At 45.0% G+C, this 24,299-nt stretch overlaps 1 protein-coding gene across 2 annotated transcripts in view; it reads right to left on the minus strand.

The window, feature by feature from the left end:
- Nucleotides 1–2,742: 2,742 nt before the first annotated feature.
- dnm3a (dynamin 3a) overlaps nt 2,743–24,299 on the minus strand; it is a 154,187-nt gene continuing 132,630 nt past the window's right edge. For both annotated transcript variants that reach the window (XM_055642255.1, XM_055642254.1), the window contains 2 exons: nt 21,412–21,636; nt 2,743–4,916 (listed from right to left, as the gene is read on the minus strand). In XM_055642255.1, coding sequence (XP_055498230.1) covers nt 4,877–4,916; nt 21,412–21,636 — 265 coding nt within the window. In that variant the 3' untranslated portion in view covers nt 2,743–4,876. The remainder of the gene's footprint in view (nt 4,917–21,411; nt 21,637–24,299) is intronic.

The following is a 24,299-nucleotide window of genomic DNA, read 5'->3' on the forward strand; positions in this document are numbered from 1 at the left end:
TTGAGTGCAGTTGGTTAACTTCTGATGAAAGCTCACCTTATGATTTTAATTCAAAAGATTGATTTTAATTCATAAGCTTATTGTTACCCTTTCATTTTTCTTTTATACACACATTGATTAATATACCCTTAAAAGCATTGAAATGAAAAAATAAGTTGGGCATTTGCCATATTCTCTCGTTTAATAATTAATCTTTTTGGTAAGGCTCCACCACTTTAGAATGATGTTGGTATATTTCCAAATAAGTATATGGATAATATATTTTAATTATTAACTATCAGCTATTTTCATATATTTAGCTTTGTGCGATAGTGAAAATCCAAAGCAAATTCTATTCCTCATTTTTAAATGGGCAGCATTTTTAAATGCGTTGCAGAGCCAGAGACCCAGGTTTGATCCTGACTACGTGTGCTGTCCATGTGGAGTTTGCATGTTCTCCGTGACCGCGTGGGTTTTCTCAGCGTGCTCCATTTTCCGCCGTCACTCCAAAGACGTGCGGGTTTGTAGGTTAATGGGCTTCTATAAATTGTCCCCTTGGGTGAACGAATGGGTGATTGTTGGTTGGCATGGACTCGGTGGGCCAAAGGGCCTGTTTTCATGCTTTATCTCTGAACTAAACTAAAAATAGTGACATGCACATTAATATAGCATCGTTGTTTGTTTCCAACATAGGCAAAATCAATAACTTCCCACACCAAGTAAGTGGCTTCAAACTGGCCTTCTAACGACCATTATAAATGGTCCCCCATCAGTCTGAAGAAGGGTTTCGGCCCAAAACATTGCCTATTTCCTTCGCTCCATAGATGCTGCTGCACCCGCTAAGTTTCTCCAGCATTTTTGTCTACCTTCGATTTTCCAGCATCTGCAGTTCCTTCTTAAAGACCATTATAAATGATTGCCCTTCCTTTTAATTTCTAAAGAGAAATCGTCAATAAACGATCTTGCAAAGCAATTAATAATGGCCATTGGGATCCGTGGAACTAACATCTTGTTCACAATCTCCCTGCCACTTGACTTTCCCAACGTTATACAGATGCTACATGCAGACCACCGTGAATTATTTGTGTGCTCGGCAGCACAGGGTAATTTTGTGATGGAAGGGTCCCACACATGCATTTCAATCCCGCAATGGAATTTATTTCGGAGCGGTTGCCAGACATAAAATGTGTATAGATTTAAGTCATAAATTCACAGTTACACTCTTACAATGTTCACTACGCCTACATTAGGCAAATAATGCTAGTATAAAAGTGACACAAAGTACAGAAGTAACTCAGCGGTCTAGGCAGCATCTTTGGGACCCTTCTTCAGACTGCTTGTGCTGGGGGTGGGTTGGGGCTGGGAGAGTAAGCTGCAAGAACGGAGGGGCAGGACAAATGTAGAGACAAGGAGCTGCAGATGTTGGTTAACACACAACTGGACACAAAGTGCTGGAGTAACTCCGCGGGTCTGGCAGCATGTCTGGACACCATGGATAGGTGACGTTTTGGGTAGGGTCCCTTCTTCAACCAATGCATCACGGTGACCTTCACTGGTGATGAATCATAGTCACACAGCACAGACACTGTCCCTTCAAACACACCGTGACATTGCCAATCAGTCAGTAGGTCAAAGTCAAAGTCAATTTTATTTGTCACAGGCGCCCAAAGGTGCAGTGAAATGAATTTGACAGCAGCGATATACTTGAAAAGAACACACAATGCACAATAGAATTTAACACAAACATCCACCACATCATTGTTCGTGGAAGACAACAAAGTTCAATCAGTCCTCCTCCTTTGTTCATCCGTGGTCGGGGCCATGAACCATCCGTAGTCACCGCTACGGACGGCCAGATGTACATGCTCTCTCGTCGGGATGATCAAACCTCCGACGTCGGGACGGTCAAACACGCTTGGAGTGCCCGAATCGGCACTTTCCTACCGGAGAGCTTCAGGATTATACAGGCCGCAGTCTGGCAATCGGAGCTCTCTGGCGACCCCCGGCAAGGGTTTGCCCGCTCCACGATGGAAAAGTCCACGATACACCCGCTGCTGAAGCTCTTGGGCCTGATTCCGGGAAAGGCCGCTCCAATCCATGCTATTAGGCCACTAGGGAGGCGACATGGAAAAAGTCGCCTCTCCGTTGAGGTGACCGAAAGCGGTTCTTCCCTCCCCACCCCTCCCCCCATCCACCACTCTCCATACAAGACACACCAAAAGACCCCCAAACTAACATTTAGACACACCAAAAAAACAAAAAAAGTCAAAATAACGAACACGCTGCTGGCAGGGCAGCCGACTCGCAGCGCCCTCACCGACCTTCCCAGTAGCCTTCCACAAGTGTTCGTCCGCATGTTTATGTCGGGATCCAGGGGGCTGTCGATAACTAAGAAGGACCCGGCAGAGGGGAGGTGGGGGTATTGCGGGAGAGGCCACCGAGAATGCCTTTTCTCCAGAGATGCTGCCTGTCCCGCTGAGTTACTCCAGCATTTTGCCCGAAAACTGCGAGGGGCCCAGGCAAGACCTGGCTGGGCTGTCGACAATGAAGAAGGTGACGGGGGTTGGGGGGGTTCACCACTGCGACAAGACCAGACAGTACGAAGAGCTTTTGAAACTCAGCTCCAGATACATGGCGACACTTGTGTACTGTCTCGGTGAGGACTGCTGCGTGGTTTTACCAGAGCGTGCGCGGAAACAAAGAATTTTACTGTAACTTGTGACAATAAAGTATCATCGAATAAAGTATTATTGAATACATTTTATTATTGTTATATGTACTGTGAAAAGGTTTGTTTTGCATGCTCTCCAATCAAATCGGATAATAGTCCACATAAATACAATGAAACTATACAATAGGTAGAGCGACGGGGGAAGATACATAGTGCAGAATATAGTTCTCAGCATTGTAGACCATCAGTTCCAGAGACAAAGTCCAATGTCTGCAATGGGGTAGAAGTGAATCGGACAGTACCCTAGCTTATGGAAGGACCGTTCAGAAGTCTGATAACAGAGGGGAAGAAGCTGTTCCTGAGTCTGGTGGTGTGAGCTTTCAGGTTTCTGTATCTTCTGTCGGATGGGAGCAGGGAGAAGGCGGAATGACCGGGGTGGGACAAGTCTTTGATTATTTGGCTGCTACCCTGAGGCTGCGTGAAGCGTAGATGGCGTCAATGGTGGGGAGTCCGGTCTGTGTGAAGGACTACATTGTAGACGTAGGGAGAGGTTGAGCAGGCTGGGATTTTATTCCTTGGAGCACAGGAATATGAGGGGGTGACCTTATAGATCATGAGATGAATTTTACGAGGCTGTTGCAAGGACTAGAGGGTGTTAGCTGTAGGAAGAGGTTGAGTAAACTGGGTCTCTATTCCATGGAGCGCAGGAGGATGAGGGGAGATCTTATAGAGGTGTACAAAATTATGAGAGGAATAGATCGGGTAGATGTACAAAGTCTCTGGCCCAGAGTAGGGGAATCAAGGATCAGAGGACATAGGTTCAAGGTGAAGGGGAAAAGATTTAATAGGAATCCGAGGGGTAACATTTTCACACAAAGGGTGGTGGGTGTATGGAACAATCTGTCAGAGGAGATTGTTGAGGCTGGGACTATCCCATTGTTTAAGAGACAGATAGACAGGTACATGGATAGGACAGGTTTGGAGGGATATGGACCAAGCGCAGGCAAGTGGTACTAGTGTAGCTGGGACATTGTTGGTCGGTGTGGGTAAGTTGGGCCGAAGGGCCTGTTTCCACACTGTATCACTCTATGACTATGAATATATCGGGTAGATGCACAGAATTTTTTTGCCCGGAGTAGGGGAATCGAGAACCAGAGGACATAGGTTTAAGGTGAGGCGGTAAAGATTTAATAGGAACCTGAGGGGCAATGTTTTAACACAAGGGGCTGTGGGTGTACGGAACGTGCTGCTAAAGGAAGTAATTCAGGCAGGTACTATCACAATGTTTAAGAATCCAAACGCAGGCAGGTGAGACTAGTGTAAATGGGACATGTTGGTCGGTGTGGGCAAGTTGGGACGAAGGGCCTGTTTCCACACAGTATGATTCTATGACTCCACATTTTGAGAGTACCTGCCTCCATGAACGCCTCAGACTGTGTGCTCCAGATTCCAACAACCAATATGCTCTGGTTTTAGTCGGCTTCAGGGAAAAGTTTCCCACTAGCTCATCTATGTGCCTCATAGCTTCGTATATCTCAATCAGAACTACCTGCAGCCTTTACTGCTCCATGGAAAACAACCAAAAACCTATCTATAGAAATAGTCCAAGAAATCTCCACAATCGCGTCATTAACGTTCATAACGAGGAGAATTAGGCCACTCAGGCCATCAAGTCTACTCCACCATTCATCACGGCTGATCTATCTCTCCCTCTAAACCCCATTCTCCTGCCTTCTCGCCATAACCCCTGACACCCGTACTAATCAAGAATCTATCAATCTCCGCCTTAAAAATACCCATTGACTTGGCCTCCACAGTCTTTTGGGGCAATGAATTCCACCGATTCCCAACCCTCTGATTCAAGAAATTCCTCATCTCCTTTCTAAAGCAACGTCTTTTTATTCTGGTCCTAGACTCTCCCACTAGTGGAAACATCCTCTCTACATCCACTCTATTCATTCAGGCCTTTCATTATTCGGTAAATTTCAATGGATCTCTACTAATCAATGACATCCAGGTTATATATGGCCACGTTGTAAACATTTGTGCTTGTTAGATAACAACTATAAAAATGGAAAAGTTCCATGCATTGCAATATAGAATAGAGTAGGATTTATTGGCAGCATTAAATAAACAATTATATACAAAGATATTGTGCAATACGTGAGATAGAACTTCGGACTACAAATACATTATAAACATGGATACTGAGTTAGATTAGTGTCTTCATGAAGTTGGTTTTCCAGGTACTGCAGGAGGAGGTCTCCTAATAATAAAGAGAATAAAATGCAGTGAGCTGTGAATGAAGCAACATCTTACACAGAGACGACAAATGAGATTACTCAGACCAGCCACATATCACTAGGAACAACAGATCAACAAAAATATTACATTTGTATATTCTTCTTTTCTTTTGTGCATAGCCAATGAAAGAAATCTCCAAGTCATTTAAAGTTCACAAGTTATAGGAGCAGAATTAGGCCTTTCGGCCCATCAAGTCTACTCCGCCATTCAATCATGGCTGATCTATCTTTCCCTCTCAACCCCACTCTCCAGCCTTCTCCCCATAACTCCTGACACCTGTACTAATCAAGAATCTATCAATCTCCGCCTTAAAAATATCCACTGACTTGGCCTCCACAGCCATCTGTAGCAAAGAAATCCACAGATTCACCACCCTCTGACTAAAGAAATTCCTCATCTCCTTTCTAAAGGAATATCTTTTTATTCTGAGGCTATGACTTCTGGTCCTAGACTCTCCCACTAGTGGAAACATCCTCTCCGCATCCACGCTATCCAGGCCTTTCATTATTCGGTAAGTTTCAATGAGTCCCCCCTCATCCGGTTTTGGTTCATAAAACTTTTGTCTATCTTTTAATACTTTTCTATGGTAATTATTCAAACAGAAAAACAAATCAACTGTAACATAATACAAATGGAGCTAATTTACTGGAGGTCAGCAAGGAAAAGGGCCCTTCGGCCCAACTTGGCCATGCTGACCAAGATGTCCAATCTTTGCAGGTCCTACCTGCCTACGTTTGGCCCATAATCCCTCTAAACCTTTGCTATCCACGTACCGGTCCAAATGTCTTTTAAATGTTGTTATAGTACCTGCCTCAACTACCTCCTTTGGCAGCTCGTTCCACACTTCCTGTGTGAAAAAGTTGCCCCTCGGGTTCATATAAATCTTTTCCCTCTCACATTAAACCTCTGTCCTCTGGTTTTTGATTCTGCTACCCTGATTAAAAGATTCCGTACATTCACCCTATCTATTCCCCTCATGAATTTACACACCTCTATAGAATCACCCCTCAGCCTCCTGAGCTCCAAGGAATAAAGTCCTCGCCTGCCTGGCCTCTCCCTTTAGCTCAGGCCCTTGAGTCCTGGCAACAACCTCATGAAATAAATCTTTTGCCTAAATACTAATGTTTGTGCTGGTGACCTGAGATGTTAAGAGTTATACAGGATGGAATCATCATTTGCTGCTCCTAGTGACATTTAACAATGAGCCAGTCTCTTTTGCCACAGACTGGCACTGTATTCTGTACTAGTTTCTGACAGCACTCAATCCCCCAATCCTTCAAAACGATCTCCCTTTCCATAAATATGTCCAATGAGCCAGTCTCTGGAGAATTCGAGAGGTTCCCCATTAGTAGATCACTAAATATCGCAGATAGACACAAAATGCTGGAGTAACTTAGCAGGGTAGGCAGCATCTCTGGAGAGAAGGAATGGCATTTCGTAACTTTATGTATCTACAAGCATTAGTTGTTAAAAGACGGAAAGCAGTACCAGCTGACTTGCATGCCACGATTTTGTCTTCTTAATTTAGGATGAGGTTTGGGAGATTGCAACATTCTCGTGGTCCACCCTGTTTCGACTAATGCAATCAACCCGACGTGCACAAACAAATAGATCAAATAGAACAAGTTGACCTACAACTTTAGGCTGTGCACGCCATACGCAAGAAGAAGAAGAAGTCAGGATGAGTCTGGTCCCTCCACAATAGCGGGCCCAGTGAATGAAAGAACGAGAGAGAAAAAAATCCCGTGTGGTTTTACACTCCTCCCCTGGCCCTTCCCCCTCCTGCAAGCTTGAATGGAATGCAAGGGGCCTTTCTCCACACCAAGCCAAGCTCTGCAAAGCAGTTTACTGGACATTTTATACTATTCTGCAGCTCAAAGAAAAATAAAACAAGCAACTATTGCTCATTTACAAACTCAGTGACTTTTGGCAGTCAAAAGATGCCTTTCGATTTGTTGATCTGAAAGTATTTTTACACCAACTTTTGGAGCTTTAAGCTTCAGTTCACTTCTGAAGAAAAAATTGCATTAAATGCACACACGTAAGCACAATCCTGAAAGGTTCCTCAGTGATTCTTGCTGTCTAGAATAGATTTGATCCAGACCGCATGCTCCTCTGTCAGTGCGCTTTTAACTTACCGAGGTTCATTTAGTCTTTAGACTTCTCTTCAGACGTTAGACATAGACTGTGGAAACAGGCCCTTCGGTCCACTCGTCCACGCAATATACACTAGCACTATCCTACACACTAGGCAAAATTTACAATCTTTACCAAAACCAATTAACCTACAAACCTTTACTTCTTTGGAGTGTGGGAGGAAACCGGGGCACCTGGAGAAAACCCACACGGTCACAGGGAGAATGTACAAACTCCTTGCCTGTGCCTCTACAGTGTGAAGTCTAAAGTTCAGACCAAGTCTGCAGAGATGCTGCCTGACCCCCTGAGTTACTCCAGCACTTTCAGTCTGTTTTGTGCAAATGTCTTTTATTGACATGGGACTGGTTCAAACAACAGTTCCTATAGAAATATACGTTAATGGCGACGCTGTAAGATGTTAGTGTGAGGTTTCAAATCGACCACAAGCCTGGCCTGGGGCAGGAGTACAGTTGTGATGAAGAGAGGTGCATTATGAAATGCCTCCAGGGGGCACTCTTATCTATGTGGAAGATGAAACTACAGCCCACTCCCATAAACAGCACAATCAAATATCTTTCAAGCCATTATTTTCTCTTCCAACACAATTTGTGGGACTGATGAGGAAAGTTTGGACAAATTTGGGTTGTTTCTTCTGGAGCGTCGGAGACTGATGGGAGACCCCATAGAAGGACAGGTCCGCCACTGATTTTCCGGCGAAGATAGACACAAAATACTGGAGTAACTCAGTGGGATAGGCAGCATCTCTGGAGAGAAGGAATGGGTAAATTTTGAGTCGAGACCTTCTAAGGCTCGACCCGAAACGTCACCTATTCCTTCTTTCCAGAGATGCTCCCTATCCCTCTGAGTTCCTCCAGCATTTTGTGTTTGTCCTCAAAGTAAACCAACATCTGCAGTTCCTTCCCACCAATTTTCCAGTAACTAATTTTGTCCGGCACCTCCTTAAATTCGGAGATTGTGTGAGTGTGTGAAATTCCGAGAGTGTGTGCTGCATGCTCCATCGGGATCTGTGCCTCCCTCCTGAAAGAGTTAATTGTTTATTTATTTGTTAATTGTGAATTCTTTATTTAAGTTTCCAGCAGCCCATGGTGGTTTAGAGACAAGGGAGGGGTATAATTAGCGGGTCAGAGGAGTATTGTTGAATTATTATTATGTGACCTCTGTTGGTCCAGCAAAATGGGTAATCCGGCAAGGCTCTGGAACCAAAGGTGCCGGAAAATCCATGGTGGACCTGTATATAAAAGTATGAGAGACATAGATACATTACACAGTCAGAATCTTTTTCCCCAGGAAGGAAATGTCAAAGGCTAGAGGGCATTAAGGTGAGAAGGGCAACATTTCAAGGAGATGTGCGGGGCAAGATTTTTTTTTACACAGAGGTTGGTGGGTGCTAGGAACCCACTGCTAGGGGTGGAGGTAGAAGCAGCTACGACAGGCTTTTGGACAGGCAGAAAATATGGAACAAGGAGATTAAGTTAGCCTGGTATCGTGTATGGCATGGACATTGTGGGCCAAAGGTGCTGTTCCTGTGCTGTTTTGCATGCTATCCGAATATATGGGATATACTACACATAAATACAATCACGTCAAACTCATGTACAATAGGTAGAGCAAAGGGCAGAATACAGTTCCCAGCATTGCAGCGCATCAGTTCCAGAGACAACGTCCAATGTTCACAATGGGGTAGGGATGAATAATACTTGACCTTAGCTCATGAAAGGACCGTTCAGGAGCTTGAAAACAGAAGGGAAGAAGCTGTTCCTGCTTTTGTACCTTTGGCTGGACGGGGGCAGGGAGAGGAATGAGTAGAGTTTGAAGCAGGTTCTCCACCTGAAACATCACCTGTTCCTTTTCTCCAGATATACTGCCTGACCCGCTGAGTCACTTCAGCTTTTTGTGTCTGTCTTCAGAAGAAAGAATGGTCAGGGTGGGACAAGACTTTGATTATATTGTCTGCTTTTTTGAGGTAGCGAGGTGAAGATTGGGATCAATGGTGGGAAGACCATGATCTATCTCTAACCCCTTGATCTATTTTCTCATCATCCAAATATCTATTGATTTCTATCTTGAATGTACTTGGCAGCAAACAAATTCATTTACCTTTGACCTAGGTAAGGGTAACATTATTTGTGTAGGAAGGAACTGCAGATGCTGGTTTAAACCGAAGATAGACGCAAAAAGCTGTAGTAACTCAGCGGGTGACTCTGGAGAAAAGGAATAGGTGACGTTTCTGTTCGAGACCCTTCTTCAGACTGAGGGAAGTAATATTTGACTGGAATTAAAATAATTTGGGTAATTTAGTTTATTGTAAACTACGGTGAGGAAGATGGATCAACTGGTGTTTAATCAGTAACCAACTCAATGTGTGATCTGCTGAAACCGTTACAGTTTAAGCAAGTTTCCCTTGAATTTATGGCCAAATGGCTCAACAGTCCATGTGCTACCGCTGTGCGATGATATTCAGCATATGGTGAGCGATGGCAGATTAAGTTTCATTTGGATAAACGTCAAATAGTTGACATTCAGTTGAAATGTCAATACCAGCCTTCTCTCTAGCCTCTCATCCTGTAGTTCTAATTCTGTCTCCTGAGATACTGGCTTTGCGTCTGGTTTAGTGTTGTGATCTCAAGCTATATATGAACGATGATGCCATGCAACACTCAAATCCTCCATCCAAGCCATAATTAATTATCCTGAAGTATTTACATATTCGGGAATATAGTGGGGATTTTACCTCCACTGTAGTTAATAGCAGCCTCATTTAATTCCTTAGTGCAATCTCATTTTAGATAATACAAAAGGGAGAGAGAGCAAGCTATGCCTCTTTCATCAGTGAATATTGTTGCCTTAATTAATCTCTTTAACCTCTGACTACCACCTTCCACTGTGGCTTTCTGAATGTTCCATACACATTGTCATTGAACATGTTTACGGATCTGACTTTTAAGTCAGTATCAAAAAACGAAACTTCTGGAGGTGCTCAGCGGGTCAGGCGGGCATCTATGGAGGGAAATGGATACTGATGTTTTGGGTCGAGATCCTGCATCTTTAGCTTTATTAGCGTCATATGTTCTGTGTTGCAAAGTTTTGTGATCCAAACAGATCAGCAACGACTATGCATCAATACAATCAGGTTAAACACATAAAGGGGAAGATACAGAGGGCAGAATATAGTTTTCCGCTTAGGGGCACAGCAGTTCCCTAGACAAAGTCCAATGTCTGCAATCGGGTAGAGGTGAATGAGGCAGATTTAAAATTAAAGGGTCAGCACGCAGAGAAAAATTGCAGATACAAGGAACTGCAAATGCGGGTAATGCAAAACGACACAGAGTCCATATGGAGTTTGTACGTTCTCCCTGTGACCACGTGGGTTTTCTCCAGGTGCTCCAGTTTCCTCCCACACATGCCAATCAACTAAATTAAACTAAGAATTAATGAAAAAGTCAGAAATGTTTGTTGGCAGGGAATATGGTAATCCTTGGGGGGACTTTATTTTTTTTCAACACCGATCACAGCAGTAGAATTAGTTTGGAGAATGAGTTCATCATTTAGGACAGTTTTGTGAACAAGACATGATGGAACCGTCCATTGCATAATAAGCAAGGATAATGAGTAATACTGTTAAAGAATTTTGGGAAAGGGTGAGAATTGGAAGAAGGCAGTCACCATAGAATTGTGTATCATGTGTATGCCACATGTTGAAAATCAGAGTAAAACACCACAAAGTGTTGGAGGGTCAGGCAGCATCTGTGGAGGGAAATGGATAGACGACGTTTTGGGTCGGGACCCTTCTTCAAAATGGTAGAGTTACTGCTTTACAGCGCCAGAGACGCAGGTTCGATCCTGACTACGGGTGTTAGCTGTACAAAGTTTGTACGTTCTCCCCGTGACCTGCGTGGGTTTCTCCGAGATCTTCGGTTTCCTCCCACACTCCTAAGTTTGTAGGTTAATTGGCTTGGTATAAATGTAAATTGTCCCTAAGGAGACGAGGAAACACTTTTTTCTCACAGTGAGTTGTGAGTCTGTGGAATTCTTTGCCTCAGAGGGCGGTGGAGGCCGGTTCTCTGGATACTTTCAAGAGCTCTTAAAGATACGGAGTCAGGAGATATGGGGAGAAGGCAAGAACGGGGTACTGATTGGGGATGATCAGCTATGATCACATTGAATGGCGGTGCTGGCTCGAAGGGCCGAATGGCCTACTCCTGCACCTATTATCTATTATCTGTTGTCTCCTGAGAGCTTTCACGACAAATTAAAAAGGAAGAGAGTAAATTCAATGATTGCAGACAGCATCGAGAAAATGACATGGAAAATCATAATGAGGAATAAAGATATGACTAACGTATTAAGCAAATATTATGTCTGAAATCCATTGCGGAAATCATGAGATGGTCAAAATAGGGGGCAGTTGAGTAGGCAGCAGTGTATAAAAGTAAGGAATTTAATTATTATCACCCGGTGGGTTTCCTCCCACTTCCCAAAGACGTGCGGGTTTGTAGGTTAATTGGCCGTGATAAATTGCCCCACGCGTGTAGGGTGTGCATGAGAACGTGGGATAACATAGAACCAGTGTGAACGGGTCATCGATGGTCGGCATGGACTCGATGGGCCGAAGTGCCTGTTTCCTTGCTGTATCAGTTTCAATGATCTGTTTCTGTTTCACTTAAATAGTTGATGCATTTTTGGTGATCTGCTAAAATGTATTAGTATATCTCCAGCAAGCTAGAAGCTAGTAAATGTAATATCTCTCCAGATATGGTTGGCATGTGGAGTTTAACATGAAGCATGTACAGATAAAGACACAAAGTGCTGGAGTAACTCAGCGGGTCAGGCAGCATCTCTGGAGAACATGGCCAGGTGACGTTTCTGGTCAGGACCCCTTTTTCTGAGCTAGGCAACGCATGCCGACGGAAATGCAGGGGTTCTGCATGGTTCACGCAATGCACTGTTTTACAACCTCAGAATATTTACAGGCACTAATTGAGAGGAATTCACGAGTGTTTAGTTTGGTTTAGTTTAGTTTAGAGATTCAGCGCAGAAACAGGCACTTCGGCCCACCGAGTCCGTGCCAACCAGCGATCCCTATCCCTATCCATATCCCACACACAGAAGGGACAATTGAAATTTTTACCAAAGCCAATTAACCTACAAACCTGCACATCTTTGGAGACTGCGAAGTAACCAGAGAAAACCCACAGGGAGAACATACAAATTCTGGACAGACAGCACCCGTGGTCAGGATCAAACCCGGGACTCTAGCGCTGTAATAAGCCACTTAGGCGATTTTATCGGCGACTGTCATAGTCCTAAGCAGGTCGACGAAAAACCCGGCGACCCGACTCCCCTACGACAATGTCTACGACAATGTCCACAACACCCTACTACCTAGTCGATGTCCAGCTACAGCAAGCTACCGACAACCGGCGACCCATTAGGACGTCCACCTACGACCACACCTACGACAACCTACGTCCACCCGCGACAAGCTACGACAAGGTACGACCCTGTCGGCGACAACAGGAGTCACCAGTACCTGTCCCCACCTGATGCAGGTTGACAAAGATAGTCGCCAATGGAATTCACCAAAGTCAGCATCGGCGACAACCTACGACAGCACCTATGTCAAGAGAAGTCAAGCTACGCTAATTGGCGTTAAACCAACTGTCACTGAAAAGTTTTGAACATTTCAAAATCCAGCGGCAACCAGAAAAACGCTACAATTCTTTGGGCAACTGAGGAGACTACTCACAACCATAAAGGAGACATCCCGGTGACTATGTGACGACAGCCTAGTCGTCTGTAGTCTCCTAAAAAAAAACCTAAGTAGGACAGGCCCATAAGGCCTGTGCAACGATAAAATTGCAATGATAAAATGCACCTCTGTGCCAGATCATGTTATGTACATGAATGTTGGGGGATGACTGCTGTGGATATTATAGTCCACAGAAGATCTCCCTTCTCTCTGTCTGCAATATGTTTTATGGTTGGAGTTCAAATGTAATGGCAATTATAGTCATAGTTTTATTGCTGAGAAGGTATGCTCTCTTGTGCAAAAATAGGTTTTCAGCTTTACTTTAAATGTGTAATCTGCTTAAAGCCATTAAGTAAAAAGAGATTTGGGCACCAATCACTGAAAAGATAGATAAGTACTAAAGGCTGGAATGTCTATGAGAAACATATGGAGAACACAATGACACAAGTACAGAAAACTATGCTCTCTGCATTAACTGCTTTGTAAAAATGTGCCAGGGTTTAAGCAATTTAAACTTTCTGTGTAAAATAATACAGTACTTGTGGAATATAGGTAATTACGGAGCAGGAATGTTTAACTTATTCATCTCATTTTCTCCCGAGGAAAGCACGACTGAATAAGTCTAGTGTTTGATTCCTTCGTTTTTGTGAAGGGTGGAAGGCAGTTAATAATTTGGCAAGAATTGAATCTCTGAAGTCGCAGCAAATCTGAAGTCATTCCCTCTGTACAATAGGCATGGCTGGAGAGGACATACATACATAAAGCTAGAGCAGAACCAAGGGTTTTATTTTAGCAAAACTAAGGATTCCAATCTCTCCTGGGGAACTGAATTAACTTCAACTCTCAAAACAATATACCTCAGTGCCAATGGATAACTGTAGCACCCAGAAATGGAGACAATGACTATAATGCTGATTTTAAAGATCATATTTAAGAGTACCGGGGTTAAACCTAGAATTTAAACCTAGGCATTTCTAAAGGGCCTGTCCCACTTGGGCGACCTAATCTGCGAGTTCTGGCGAGTTTGCCCTCGACTCATACTCGCAGCATGGTCGACACGAAGTCGTAGAAGGTCTTTGTAACTCTCCTTCATGCTCGAGAGTGGGCTCCGCGTACTCGAGGCCTCAGCTAGGTTGCGCCGTTTTTTTTCAATATGTTAAAAAAAGGTCGCCATGGAAAAAATCGATACTTTTTTTACTCGTAGGTTTAGTCGTAGTAGGTCGGCATGTTAGTCGTAGGTAATCGAGGGTAGTCATAGACAGTCTTCACCATAGTCGAAGGGAGGTCGAAGGAGGTCGTCTTCACTCTCCACTATTCCATGTCCAATTTTCCCGAAGTTAGTCGTAGCTAGTCGAAGCTGGTCTTCAACATAGTCGAAGGAGGTCATCAACATGTCATTTTTTCAAACTCTTCTAAACTCGCCAATTAGGTCGCCCAAGTGGGACAGCCCCTTAACAAATTAATTTTGTTTTAATTTGAGATACTGTTGCATATATGGGGTCTTCATAATCTAATAGTGAGCAGAAGGTGATTTTATTTAATTTCCCCATTACAATGACTCTGAAGAAATGTCCCGACACGAAACTTGAACTGTCCGTGTTCCCCAGTGCTACTGCTGGACCCACTGAGTTTCTCCAGCACTTTGTGCCTTTTTTCTGTCAACCAGCATCTGCAGTTCCTTGTGCCTCCAATTGATTTTGTACAATTCCATTGTTTGGAATGAATGAATCATGCAAACAATGTTGTGTGATTCTTTTAAAGATTTAACACTAAAGAATGGCAAATTGTGGCTCTTTCTCAATATTCCTCCAAGAAGGTACAGGTGCACAACCTTTTATCCGAAGATCCAAATAACGAAAACCTCCGAATAGCGACATTTTTTAAGTCCTTGAAAAAAGGTCCTTGAAAACGTTCACGGAGGGCGGCCCGCAGAGGTGACAGAGGAACCTCCGGTCGGTCCTCGAAGCAAGGGGAACTAAATCCCCATCCATAAAAGAGAAGGTGAGGGTATATTGCGCAGGAGGGTTAATAATTGACAATATGCTGCTGTCTGCCCGCTGAGTTAAAAAAGTTCCCACGGTAGACTCACGATACACAGTGTATCGTGAGTCTTGCGTGGGAACTTTTTTAACTCAGTGGGCAGGGAGCTGCAGATTGTCGCTCCCTTCAGTTTCACCCCACCTACACCCCTCTGCTTCCTGGCCATGTGTGTGACCCCTTCCCTCCCCTCTCCAGCTCCCCGCCCATTGCACCGGCGTGGGGGCTTTGCACTGTCTTCACGTCGGCAATGCCAGTCACCGGAGACGTCAGGACCAACGGGACACCGACCCCCAGGCCCACTGCAAGCACGGAGATCCCAGAGACCCACAGCCAGCAGCAGCCCAGCCCCGTTCCAACTCCAGAGGAAAACTGCAAACTAGCGGGAGACATCGGGACCACCAGGAGCCGTTCCCCGATGGGCCGCTACGGCGATTAGTGGCAGTTCGCCCACAGCCCGAGCTGTGCCCCCTCATCGGGACACCGACCCCCAGGCCCACTGCAAGCACGGAGATCCCAGATCAGCAACTCCAGCCCAGTCCCGCTCCAACTCCAGAGGGGCAGAAACTGATGGTGCGCAAGGTGCGTCTTGTTCTTCAGGTCGCGCAGCTCGGGCTGTGGGCGAACTGCCACTTGTCGCCGTAGCGGCCCATCGGGGAGCGGATTCCTCTGGAGTTGGGGGTGGGGGGGAGGGGGAGGGGGGTATTGTGCTGTTTGATCGCCCCCTGCTATCCCAGGGACAGGAAGACAGGACGTTCACCGAGGGCGGCCCGCAGAGGTGACAGCGGAACCTCCGGTCAGTCCTCGACGAAAGGGGAACTAAATCCCCATTCATAAAAGAGAAGGTGAGGGTACATTGACCGGGAGAGTAGGAATCCCAAGACAAAGTTGAGTGAGCGTTCACCGAGGGTGGCCCGCAGAGGTGACAGCGGAACCTCGGGTCGGTCCTGGAAGAAAGGGGAACTAAAAAGAGAAGTGGAGGGTATATTGCGCGGGAGGGTATATCGCCTACCTGGAAGAAACCAGACATTTTTTCCAGGATGTCGTCTGCACACCAAAGCTCACGTTTGGCGCCTCTGCTGCACACGGATATAAGAGTGTGAAAATGTCGCCTTAGGCCGCCTTAGGGCATGTAGCCCCGCTAGGGTGACATGAGTGCGGGAGGTGATTCAATGCTGCGGTCACATTTACAAATTCAGGAACTCATTCAACACACTGCATTTCATACAGACATTTATTCTGCAAGAAAAAAACTACACTGAAGACTCAAACTCGCGACCGAGGAACTGCCGGGATCAAGGCGCAAACTCGCGACCTTGCGGATATGAGCCGAGCACTCTACCACTGAGCCAGCCATTAAAATCTACGCTAAAAAATTTCCATTCCGAAGACCGACAAATTCCAAATTACGAAAAGTGTCTGGTCCCAAGGCTGTCGGATAAAAGGTTGTGCACCTGTATCACATTGCTTTCCCACTGATTACAGCATGGATGGTGGAAGGTTGCAAGGGGCATGGGGTAATGTTACGCAGATCTGATCCCAAAATCAGACCACAACTTTAATCTTTAGGCCAGAAATATAGCGTGGAAACAGGTCCTTCGGCCCACCAAGTCCATGCCACCCAGCGATCAACATGTACACTAGCACTATCCTACACACTGGAGACATATTACAATTAAGCTAATTAACCTACAAACCTATACGTCTTTGGAATATGGGAGGAAACCGGAACACCCGGAGAAAACCCAGGTGGTCACGGGTGAACGTACAATCTCCATGCAGACGGCACCGTAGTCAGGATCGAACCCGGGTCTCTGGCGCTGTAAAGCAGCAACTCTACCGCTGCGGCCTTCTTAGTCTGGACTTTTCTGATGACATCTCTGTGCTCCATGCAACCACGGTCACAAGCTAGGGTAGTGCCCTGCTAACTTTAGTTACCTGTTGCCGGGTAGATTGCTGGACTGTGATGTTGCTCTGAAATTGTGGCTGCAAACCAAACTTACACCTGCTGCACTCAGACCTTTCAGCAAATCTGTGTAGGTACTGCAGTTGGAGGTTGGAATCTGTCATTGCGGCAGCTTCCACAGGGTTGCTAATGGACGCGCAGGAACGAACTGCAGATGTTGGTTTACATCGAAGATAAGACACAAAATGCTGGAGTAACTCAACGGGACAGGCAGCATCTCTGGAGAGAAGGAATGGGTGACGTCAGGGCCGGATTTACGTATAAGCTTCACAAGCTTAAGCTTAGAGCATCGAGATCTAGGGGGGCCTCGGCAGGGCCTGATTTACCTATAGGCTTCATAAGCTGATTGGGAGGGGCCTTACATAGGGGATTGGGAAGGGCCTCACAAGTGGAATAGACTACGGCCTCTCTTCATCTAAATCCGGCCCTGGGTGACGTTTGGGCCGAGAAGGGTCTCTTTAGTCATTCCTTCTCTCCAGAGGTGCTGCCTGTCCCACTGAGTTACTCCAGCATTTTGTTTCTATCTTCTGCTAATGGATATCCCGTGTTGGAGAGCGTGAGCTCCGAAGTATGACCAAAACCCTTTGCTTATTTATTGCTGGACTCCTCCTTGACATTGTGCATGTTCTCTCACTGCTTTTCAGCGCAGCAAGACTTGAGAGGCACAGTGGCAGAAAGGCAGCAATTCTACCGTTGCACCACTGTGCCGTCCTTATTCATGAGTAGGATTGTTAGAACTCCTACTTCCATGCATCCATGAACTCGGAACCACACTCCTGATATGGTGCCTCACCACCTCATTGCCTCCAGAGCATGTTTGGAAGACACTATTGAGGAAACAATGCCTCTCCTGTCCAAGTGGTTAATTGTCATAGAAGAAAATTAGCCTTGGTGCACCTCCGCTCAGTCCACCTAGACCTACTCGATTTCCCAGTTGCCAAACACTTTAATTCCCCCTCCCATTCCCACACTGACCTTTCTCAATCAATCAATCATCAATCAATTTTTATTTATATAGCACATTTAAAAACAACTCACGTTGACCAAAGTGCTGTACATAAAAGAATTTGGGTTGCCATACAGCCATACAAATAAATATAAAAGCACAACATACTATAGAATTGAACATGAACGTCCCCCCACAGCAGAATTAACGTTTTCTACTGTGAGGGAAGGCAATAAAAGTTCAGTCCTCTTCCTCTATGTTTCTCTACGTTTCTGTCCTGAGCCTCCTCCACTATCACAGTGAGGCCCAACGCAAATTGAAAAAACAGCACCTCATATTTCGCTTGGGCAGCTTACCACCCAGTGGTATGATTTTTGATGTCTCTAGTATCAAGCAACCCTTGCTTTCCCTCTATCTCCGTCCCTTCCCAACCCTAGTTCGACTAGTTTCAATGTCCTCTTGATTAATTTTGCTGATTGCATGCCTTGTTGTCACCGGCCCCTCAGCTAACAATGAACCGTTCTACATTTCCTGGAAAATCGTTTGCTTTGATCTGTCGTTTTCACACCTTAGCCTTCCATGCCTTTAGTCTCCCTCAACTCTCAGTCTGAAGAAGGGTCCCGACCCAAAACGTCACCCATTCCTTCTCTGCAAAGATGCTGCCTGACCCGCTGAGTTATTCCAGCATTTTGTGCCTATCTTTAGGTGCCAGCAAATTCCCATATAATATCACAACACTCCCAAAACACTCCGACCCCTTGCAGCCAAGCAGTGCCTCTTCTTTAAACAGAATTAGTAACTCAGGATGTCAGGTCCCTACAAATACAGGCAATGAACACCAAATGTAAGAACTATGTAGATGCAACAGTAATTTAAACATAAGTCAACGTGAATTTAATGTACTGCCTGCAATGGAAAATTAATAACTTACTTTAGTTTAGTTTAGAAATACAGTGGTCACCCCAAACACACTAGTTCTATATTACCCCACTTTCTCATCCACTCCCTACACACTAGGGGTAATTTACAGAGGGCCGATTAACCCACAAACCCGCACATCTTTGGGATGTGGGAGGAAATTGGAGCACCCAAAGAAAATCCACGTAGTCCCAGGGAGAACGTGCAAACTCCACACAGACAACACCTGGTCAGGATTGAAACCGGGTCTCCGCAACTATGAGGCGGTGGCTCTACCAGCTGCGCCACCCTGTCATCCTCTTTACTGAATTAATTAGTTTAGTTTAGTTTATTGCCACGTGAACAAAAGTACAGTGACAAACTTTTTGGTAGATAAAAATGCTGGAGAAACTCAGCGGGTGAGGCAGCATCTATGGAGCAAAGGAAATAGGCAACATTTCGGGTCAAACCCCTTCTTCAGTCTGATGTGAGGGTGGGAGGGGATGGGAAGAAGAAAGGAAGAGGTGGAGCCAGTGGACTGAGGGAGAGCTGAGAAGGGGAAAACTTTTTGTTGCGTGCTAACCAGTCAGCGGAAAGAATGTACACGATTATAATCGAGCCATCCACAATGTACAGATACATGATAAAGGGAACAATGTTTAGTGCAAGATAAAGTAAATTAAAGTCAGATTAAAGATAGTCCAAGGGTCTTCAGTGAGGTGGTTGGTAGTTCAGGCCAGCTCTCTAGTTGTTGGTGGGATGGTTCAGTTGCCTGATAATTGTTCAGGACAATCCCTCTATATGTTTCTGTGTTTTAATCTCTTTGAAACCATTCTGACCGATATCAAGCACTTGGGAAGTCAGAGGTGGACACCCAAATTATTTTCCACCTGATTTTCTGGTTTTGCTGCCACTTAAGCAACACAACAGTGATCACATTATTGAACCAGGCCTCCGGACTGTTGAAATTAGATCAAGAATGGAATGCTTGATACATAAGTACCTTATATTATGAACCTTCTCTATATTACTAAAAGTCTGATCTTGACCACTTCCTGTTCTTCTGTATATTGATTTTAGAAAAAACGCTGCTACTTACGGCAGTGATTTTTGGCCATCTTACTCAGAGACCCCCTCCGCTGCGCAGGTTAAGAGGATTTTTCGCATCGATTAAAAATAAAAGAGTTATTCGTCTTTTTTAAATGTTGAGATTCTCTCTCCTGAAGGCCACAGCCCTTCTGGAGGGACTGTAAAACCCAGAAGTGTTAAGTGCCTCAGTCAGTCTCTGCAAGATGGGGGAGCGAGAGGGTCACGTCTCTCAGTCTGAGCTGTGAATAATACTGAACACATGTCTACTAAACTGTGAGAGATTTTACTGACCTGTCAGTGCGCTTAATGTGGTTTTGAAAATATAGTTTGGAAATGCTAAAGCCGTGTTGCCTTTGGTTTGGAAATGCTAAAGCTGTGTTGCCTTTGGTTTGGAAATGATAAAGCTGTGTTGCCTAATTAAAGTTGCCTTGCCTTCTATATAATTAAAAGTCTAATCTTGATCACTTCCTGTTTGTGCTTTATATTGATTTTAGAAAAAACTCTACCACGTTCGGCTGTGATTTTTGGCCATCCTACTCAGTCTCCCTCCGCTCATCGGGTGCCGAGGATTTTTCTCATCGATGAGTTATTAATGTTTAAAAAAAAGTTGAGATTCTCTCTCCTGTCAATCACACCATGAAGGCGACGCCCCTTCTGGTGGGAGGGGGAGGGACTGTAAAACCCAGAAATGTGGGCGTGGCTCAGTCTCTGCAAGATGGTGGGGGGAGAGGCCACGACTCGCTGTCTTTAGTGGCCTTGCACCCTGCTTGAAATGGAATTTCAAGGAATAGCCGTGATTCAACTGCCAGCCCATCAGCCGTGAATAGCCGTGAGCTGCCAGCACAACAGGCTTGAGTGACTGAGCCGCCAGCTCAAGAATCCATTCGGCCCACAATGTCCATACTAGCCCTCTGGAAATCAGTCCCTTCAGCCCACAACACCCATACTAGTGCTCCAGAGAGCCCCCCCCACTGGCCACCAATATTGGAATTGGTGGAGAGGTGGAATATTGCGTTCGGGGACCAGCCCTCCCGTGTGACGCTGGGACCCAACGGGTCCCGCTTAGTGTATATATCACACCCACGCGCGCATATATATATATATATATATATATATATATATACTGTATATATATATATATGAATATGTATATCTTAATACAATTTATATTGTATTATAAATAAGTATAATATGTGATATATATATATATATATACACACACACACACACACACATATATATATATTACATATGTATATATACACACGCACGCGCCAGAGACACAGGTTCGATCCTAACTACGGCTGTTGGTGTAACTCAGAGGGTCAGACATAATCTTTGGAGAACATCTCCTATCCACCACAGTGCTAAGTTATTCCAGATGTACAAGTTTGTAAGTTTAATTACCAAGATGTACAAGTAGGTTTAATCTAAAAAGATGTGTACAAGTTTGTAGGTTTGGCTTCGATAAGTTGTAAAGGTCCCTGGCCTGTGTAGGTTAGTGTTGGGGGTGATCGTTGGTCAGCGTGGACTTGGTGGGCTGAAGGACCCGTTTCCGCACTGTATCTCTACACCAAACTAAACTAAAAGGAGTAGCAATCAAGTTATGGACTTACCTGGGGGTGGTGGGAGCATGAGTGGACTTTGAGTTGATCTGTTGGGTGAACACTGATGTTCCTGCACTGCTCGGACCACTGAGCGACTGTGGAATGCCATGGTGGGTTGGGATGGGAGGGGCACTTGAAGACGAGCCTTTTGATTGAATGGGTAAGATGGGAGCTTGTCCAGATTGGTTGTATGGTGGACGACCAGAGAATGGTTGCCAGTGCGAAGAGCTTGTACTAGGACCAAAAAAAATAATAACAATCATATTATTGTTAGACAAAATGTGTAGGAAAGAACTGCAAATGCTGGTTTAAAGCCGTCATCGGGTGGCGCCGCGCGTGGTAGCCTCGCCAGCATTTTGTCAGTCATTTTGACTTTTTTTTTTTTTTTTTTTGTATGTCTAAATGTACGTGTTAATGTCTCTCGGTATGTTTTTATGTGGGGGTGGTGGGGGGTAAAGGGGGAAACCGTTTTCCCCTCGGGGGAGATGCGACTTTTCTTTTTTCGCCCTTGCTCACGGCCTAGCAACTTGGATTGGTGCAGCCTTTTCAGAGATCGGCCCAGAGCTTCAGCAGCAGGCGCGGCGTGGACTTTACCATACCGGCGGAGCCAGGGATCCCTTGTCGGGGATCACCGGAGAAGAGCTCTGACCGCTGGCCTGCCTGTGGCCAATAACGTCGAGAAGCCGCAGTCTCCGGTAAGAAAGTGGCCAATTCGGAGTGTGTTCCATCCGTCCTGAAATGGGAGCTTCGATCATCCCGACGTGAGGCGACTGCGGAGGGTCAAGGCCCCAAACACGGGAGAAGCCACAGAAAAAGGATGGGTGACATTTCGAGTCGGGACCCTTCTTCAGCCTTGTGGCAAGTTATTTACAAAGGTTGGTGTCTGCATTACGCTGCTGGAGATGGTGGTGGAGGCAGATGCGTTGGTGGCGTTTAAGTGGCTTTTAGAGAGGCACATGGATATGCAGAGAACATGGATCATGAGCAGGTAGATGAGATGAATTTTCCTTGGCATTATGTGCAGCATAATCATGTTGGGTCGAAGGGCGTGTTCTTGTGCTGCACTGTTCTACATTCTAATAATCACAGTGGTCACAACAATTATAAGTGTAGATCTTGAGTAGCTTTTAAAAATGTATCCTGGATGTCGGCCCACACCACAAAACTAAAGTGAAAGGCCCACATAAAAAGGCTACAAATTGGGGAGTAAAACATTGAAATAATTATAATCGGGACTTCTGTAGTGAAAGTACATGGATAGGAAAGGTTTCAAGGGATATTGGCCAAACGCAGACAAATGGGGCTAGCTTAGATGGGGCATCTTGGTTGGCATGGACGATGGGCCTATATCCGTGCTCCATTACTCTATGACTAAGAGGTATAGTTTAGTTTTGTTTATTGTCACGTTTACCGAGGTACAGTGAAAAGCTTTTAGTTGCATGCCAACCAGTTAGCAGAAACACAATACATGATTACAATCGATCCATTTACAGTGATACATGATAAAGGAATAGCATTTAGTGCAAGGTAAATGTCACTGTCGGAATAAGTAGTTGGGAGTGTGGAGCGATTGTAATATGAGTTTGTCGATCTGCTTCTGTGGCTGGGACGCAAATAGTCACCTGGGTTGGGCGCCATCTTGGAGTGCATTCACAGGGAACTTTATTGCCCATTGGTTGGTTCAGGTTTTATATGCCTGGTTTTATTATTTGCCTGGGTTGCAGCAACTAAGTTACAGGGAAAGGTTGAACAAGTTAGGGCTTTATTCTTTGGAGCGCAGAAGGTTAAGGGGGGACTTGATAGAGGTTTTTAAAATGATGAGAGGGATAGACAGAGTTGACGTGGAAAAGCTTTTCCCACTGAGAGTAGGGAAGATTCAAACAAGGGGACATGACTTGAGAATTAAGGGACTGAAGTTTAGGGGTAACATGAGGGGGAACTTCTTTACTCAGAGAGTGGTGGCTGTGAGCTTCCAGTGAAGGTGGTGGAGGCAGGTTTGTTTTTATAATTTAAAAATAAATTGGATAGTTATATGGACGGGAAGGGAATGGAAGGTTATGGTCTGAGCGCAGGTATATGGGACTAGGGGAGAATATGTGTTCGGCACGGACTAGAAGGGTCGAGATGGCCTGTTTCCGTGCTGTAATTGTTATATGGTTATATCAATGAATAATGACTCTAGTCTACTGGGCTGAGCAGATTGGAAAAATATTTAATGTTCCAAGAACAATATTCCTAATTTAAAGCAACACATTCTGCCACATACATCCCTTGTGCCCTGCTGATGAATGATAATGGCCTCACATTAAGTTGGCATCGGCCATCCAACATGATACACAGTTACCACAGATTTTTAGGTCCATTACCATTTATATATTATTGTCTTTTAAAATTGTTGTAATGACACGTACCATGAATAAACAACCAAAATAAACAGGCAGGCACAACGGACACAAAATGCTGGAGAAAGCAATATTCATACTGCTGGGTTGAATTGCCGCTACCTCTAACTTCAATGTAACCCTTGCTTTGCCTCTCTCAGTCCCATCCCCGCCCTAGTTCTCCGACTAGTTTCACTGTCTTCCTGATTTATTTTTCTGATTGTATGCCTTGCTGTCACGTTCCCCTCAGCTAACAATGAACCATTCTACATTTTCCTGATCATCGCCTGCTGTGATCTGTCGTTTTTGCACACCATGTCCTTCCTTCTGGACCCGAAACATCACCCATTCTTTCTCTCCAAAGATGCTGCCTGTCTCAGTGAGTTACTCCAGCATTTTGTTTACCTCTGTGCTGCACTATTCCTTGTTCTATGTGTAGAGATACAGCATGGAAACAAGCTATTCGGCCCACCGTGCCCACGCCAACCATCGATCATCGTTCACGCTAGTTCTATG

This window comes from Leucoraja erinacea, chromosome 10 (genome assembly GCF_028641065.1).
Source record: "Leucoraja erinacea ecotype New England chromosome 10, Leri_hhj_1, whole genome shotgun sequence".
Taxonomy (NCBI): Eukaryota; Metazoa; Chordata; class Chondrichthyes; order Rajiformes; family Rajidae; genus Leucoraja; species Leucoraja erinaceus.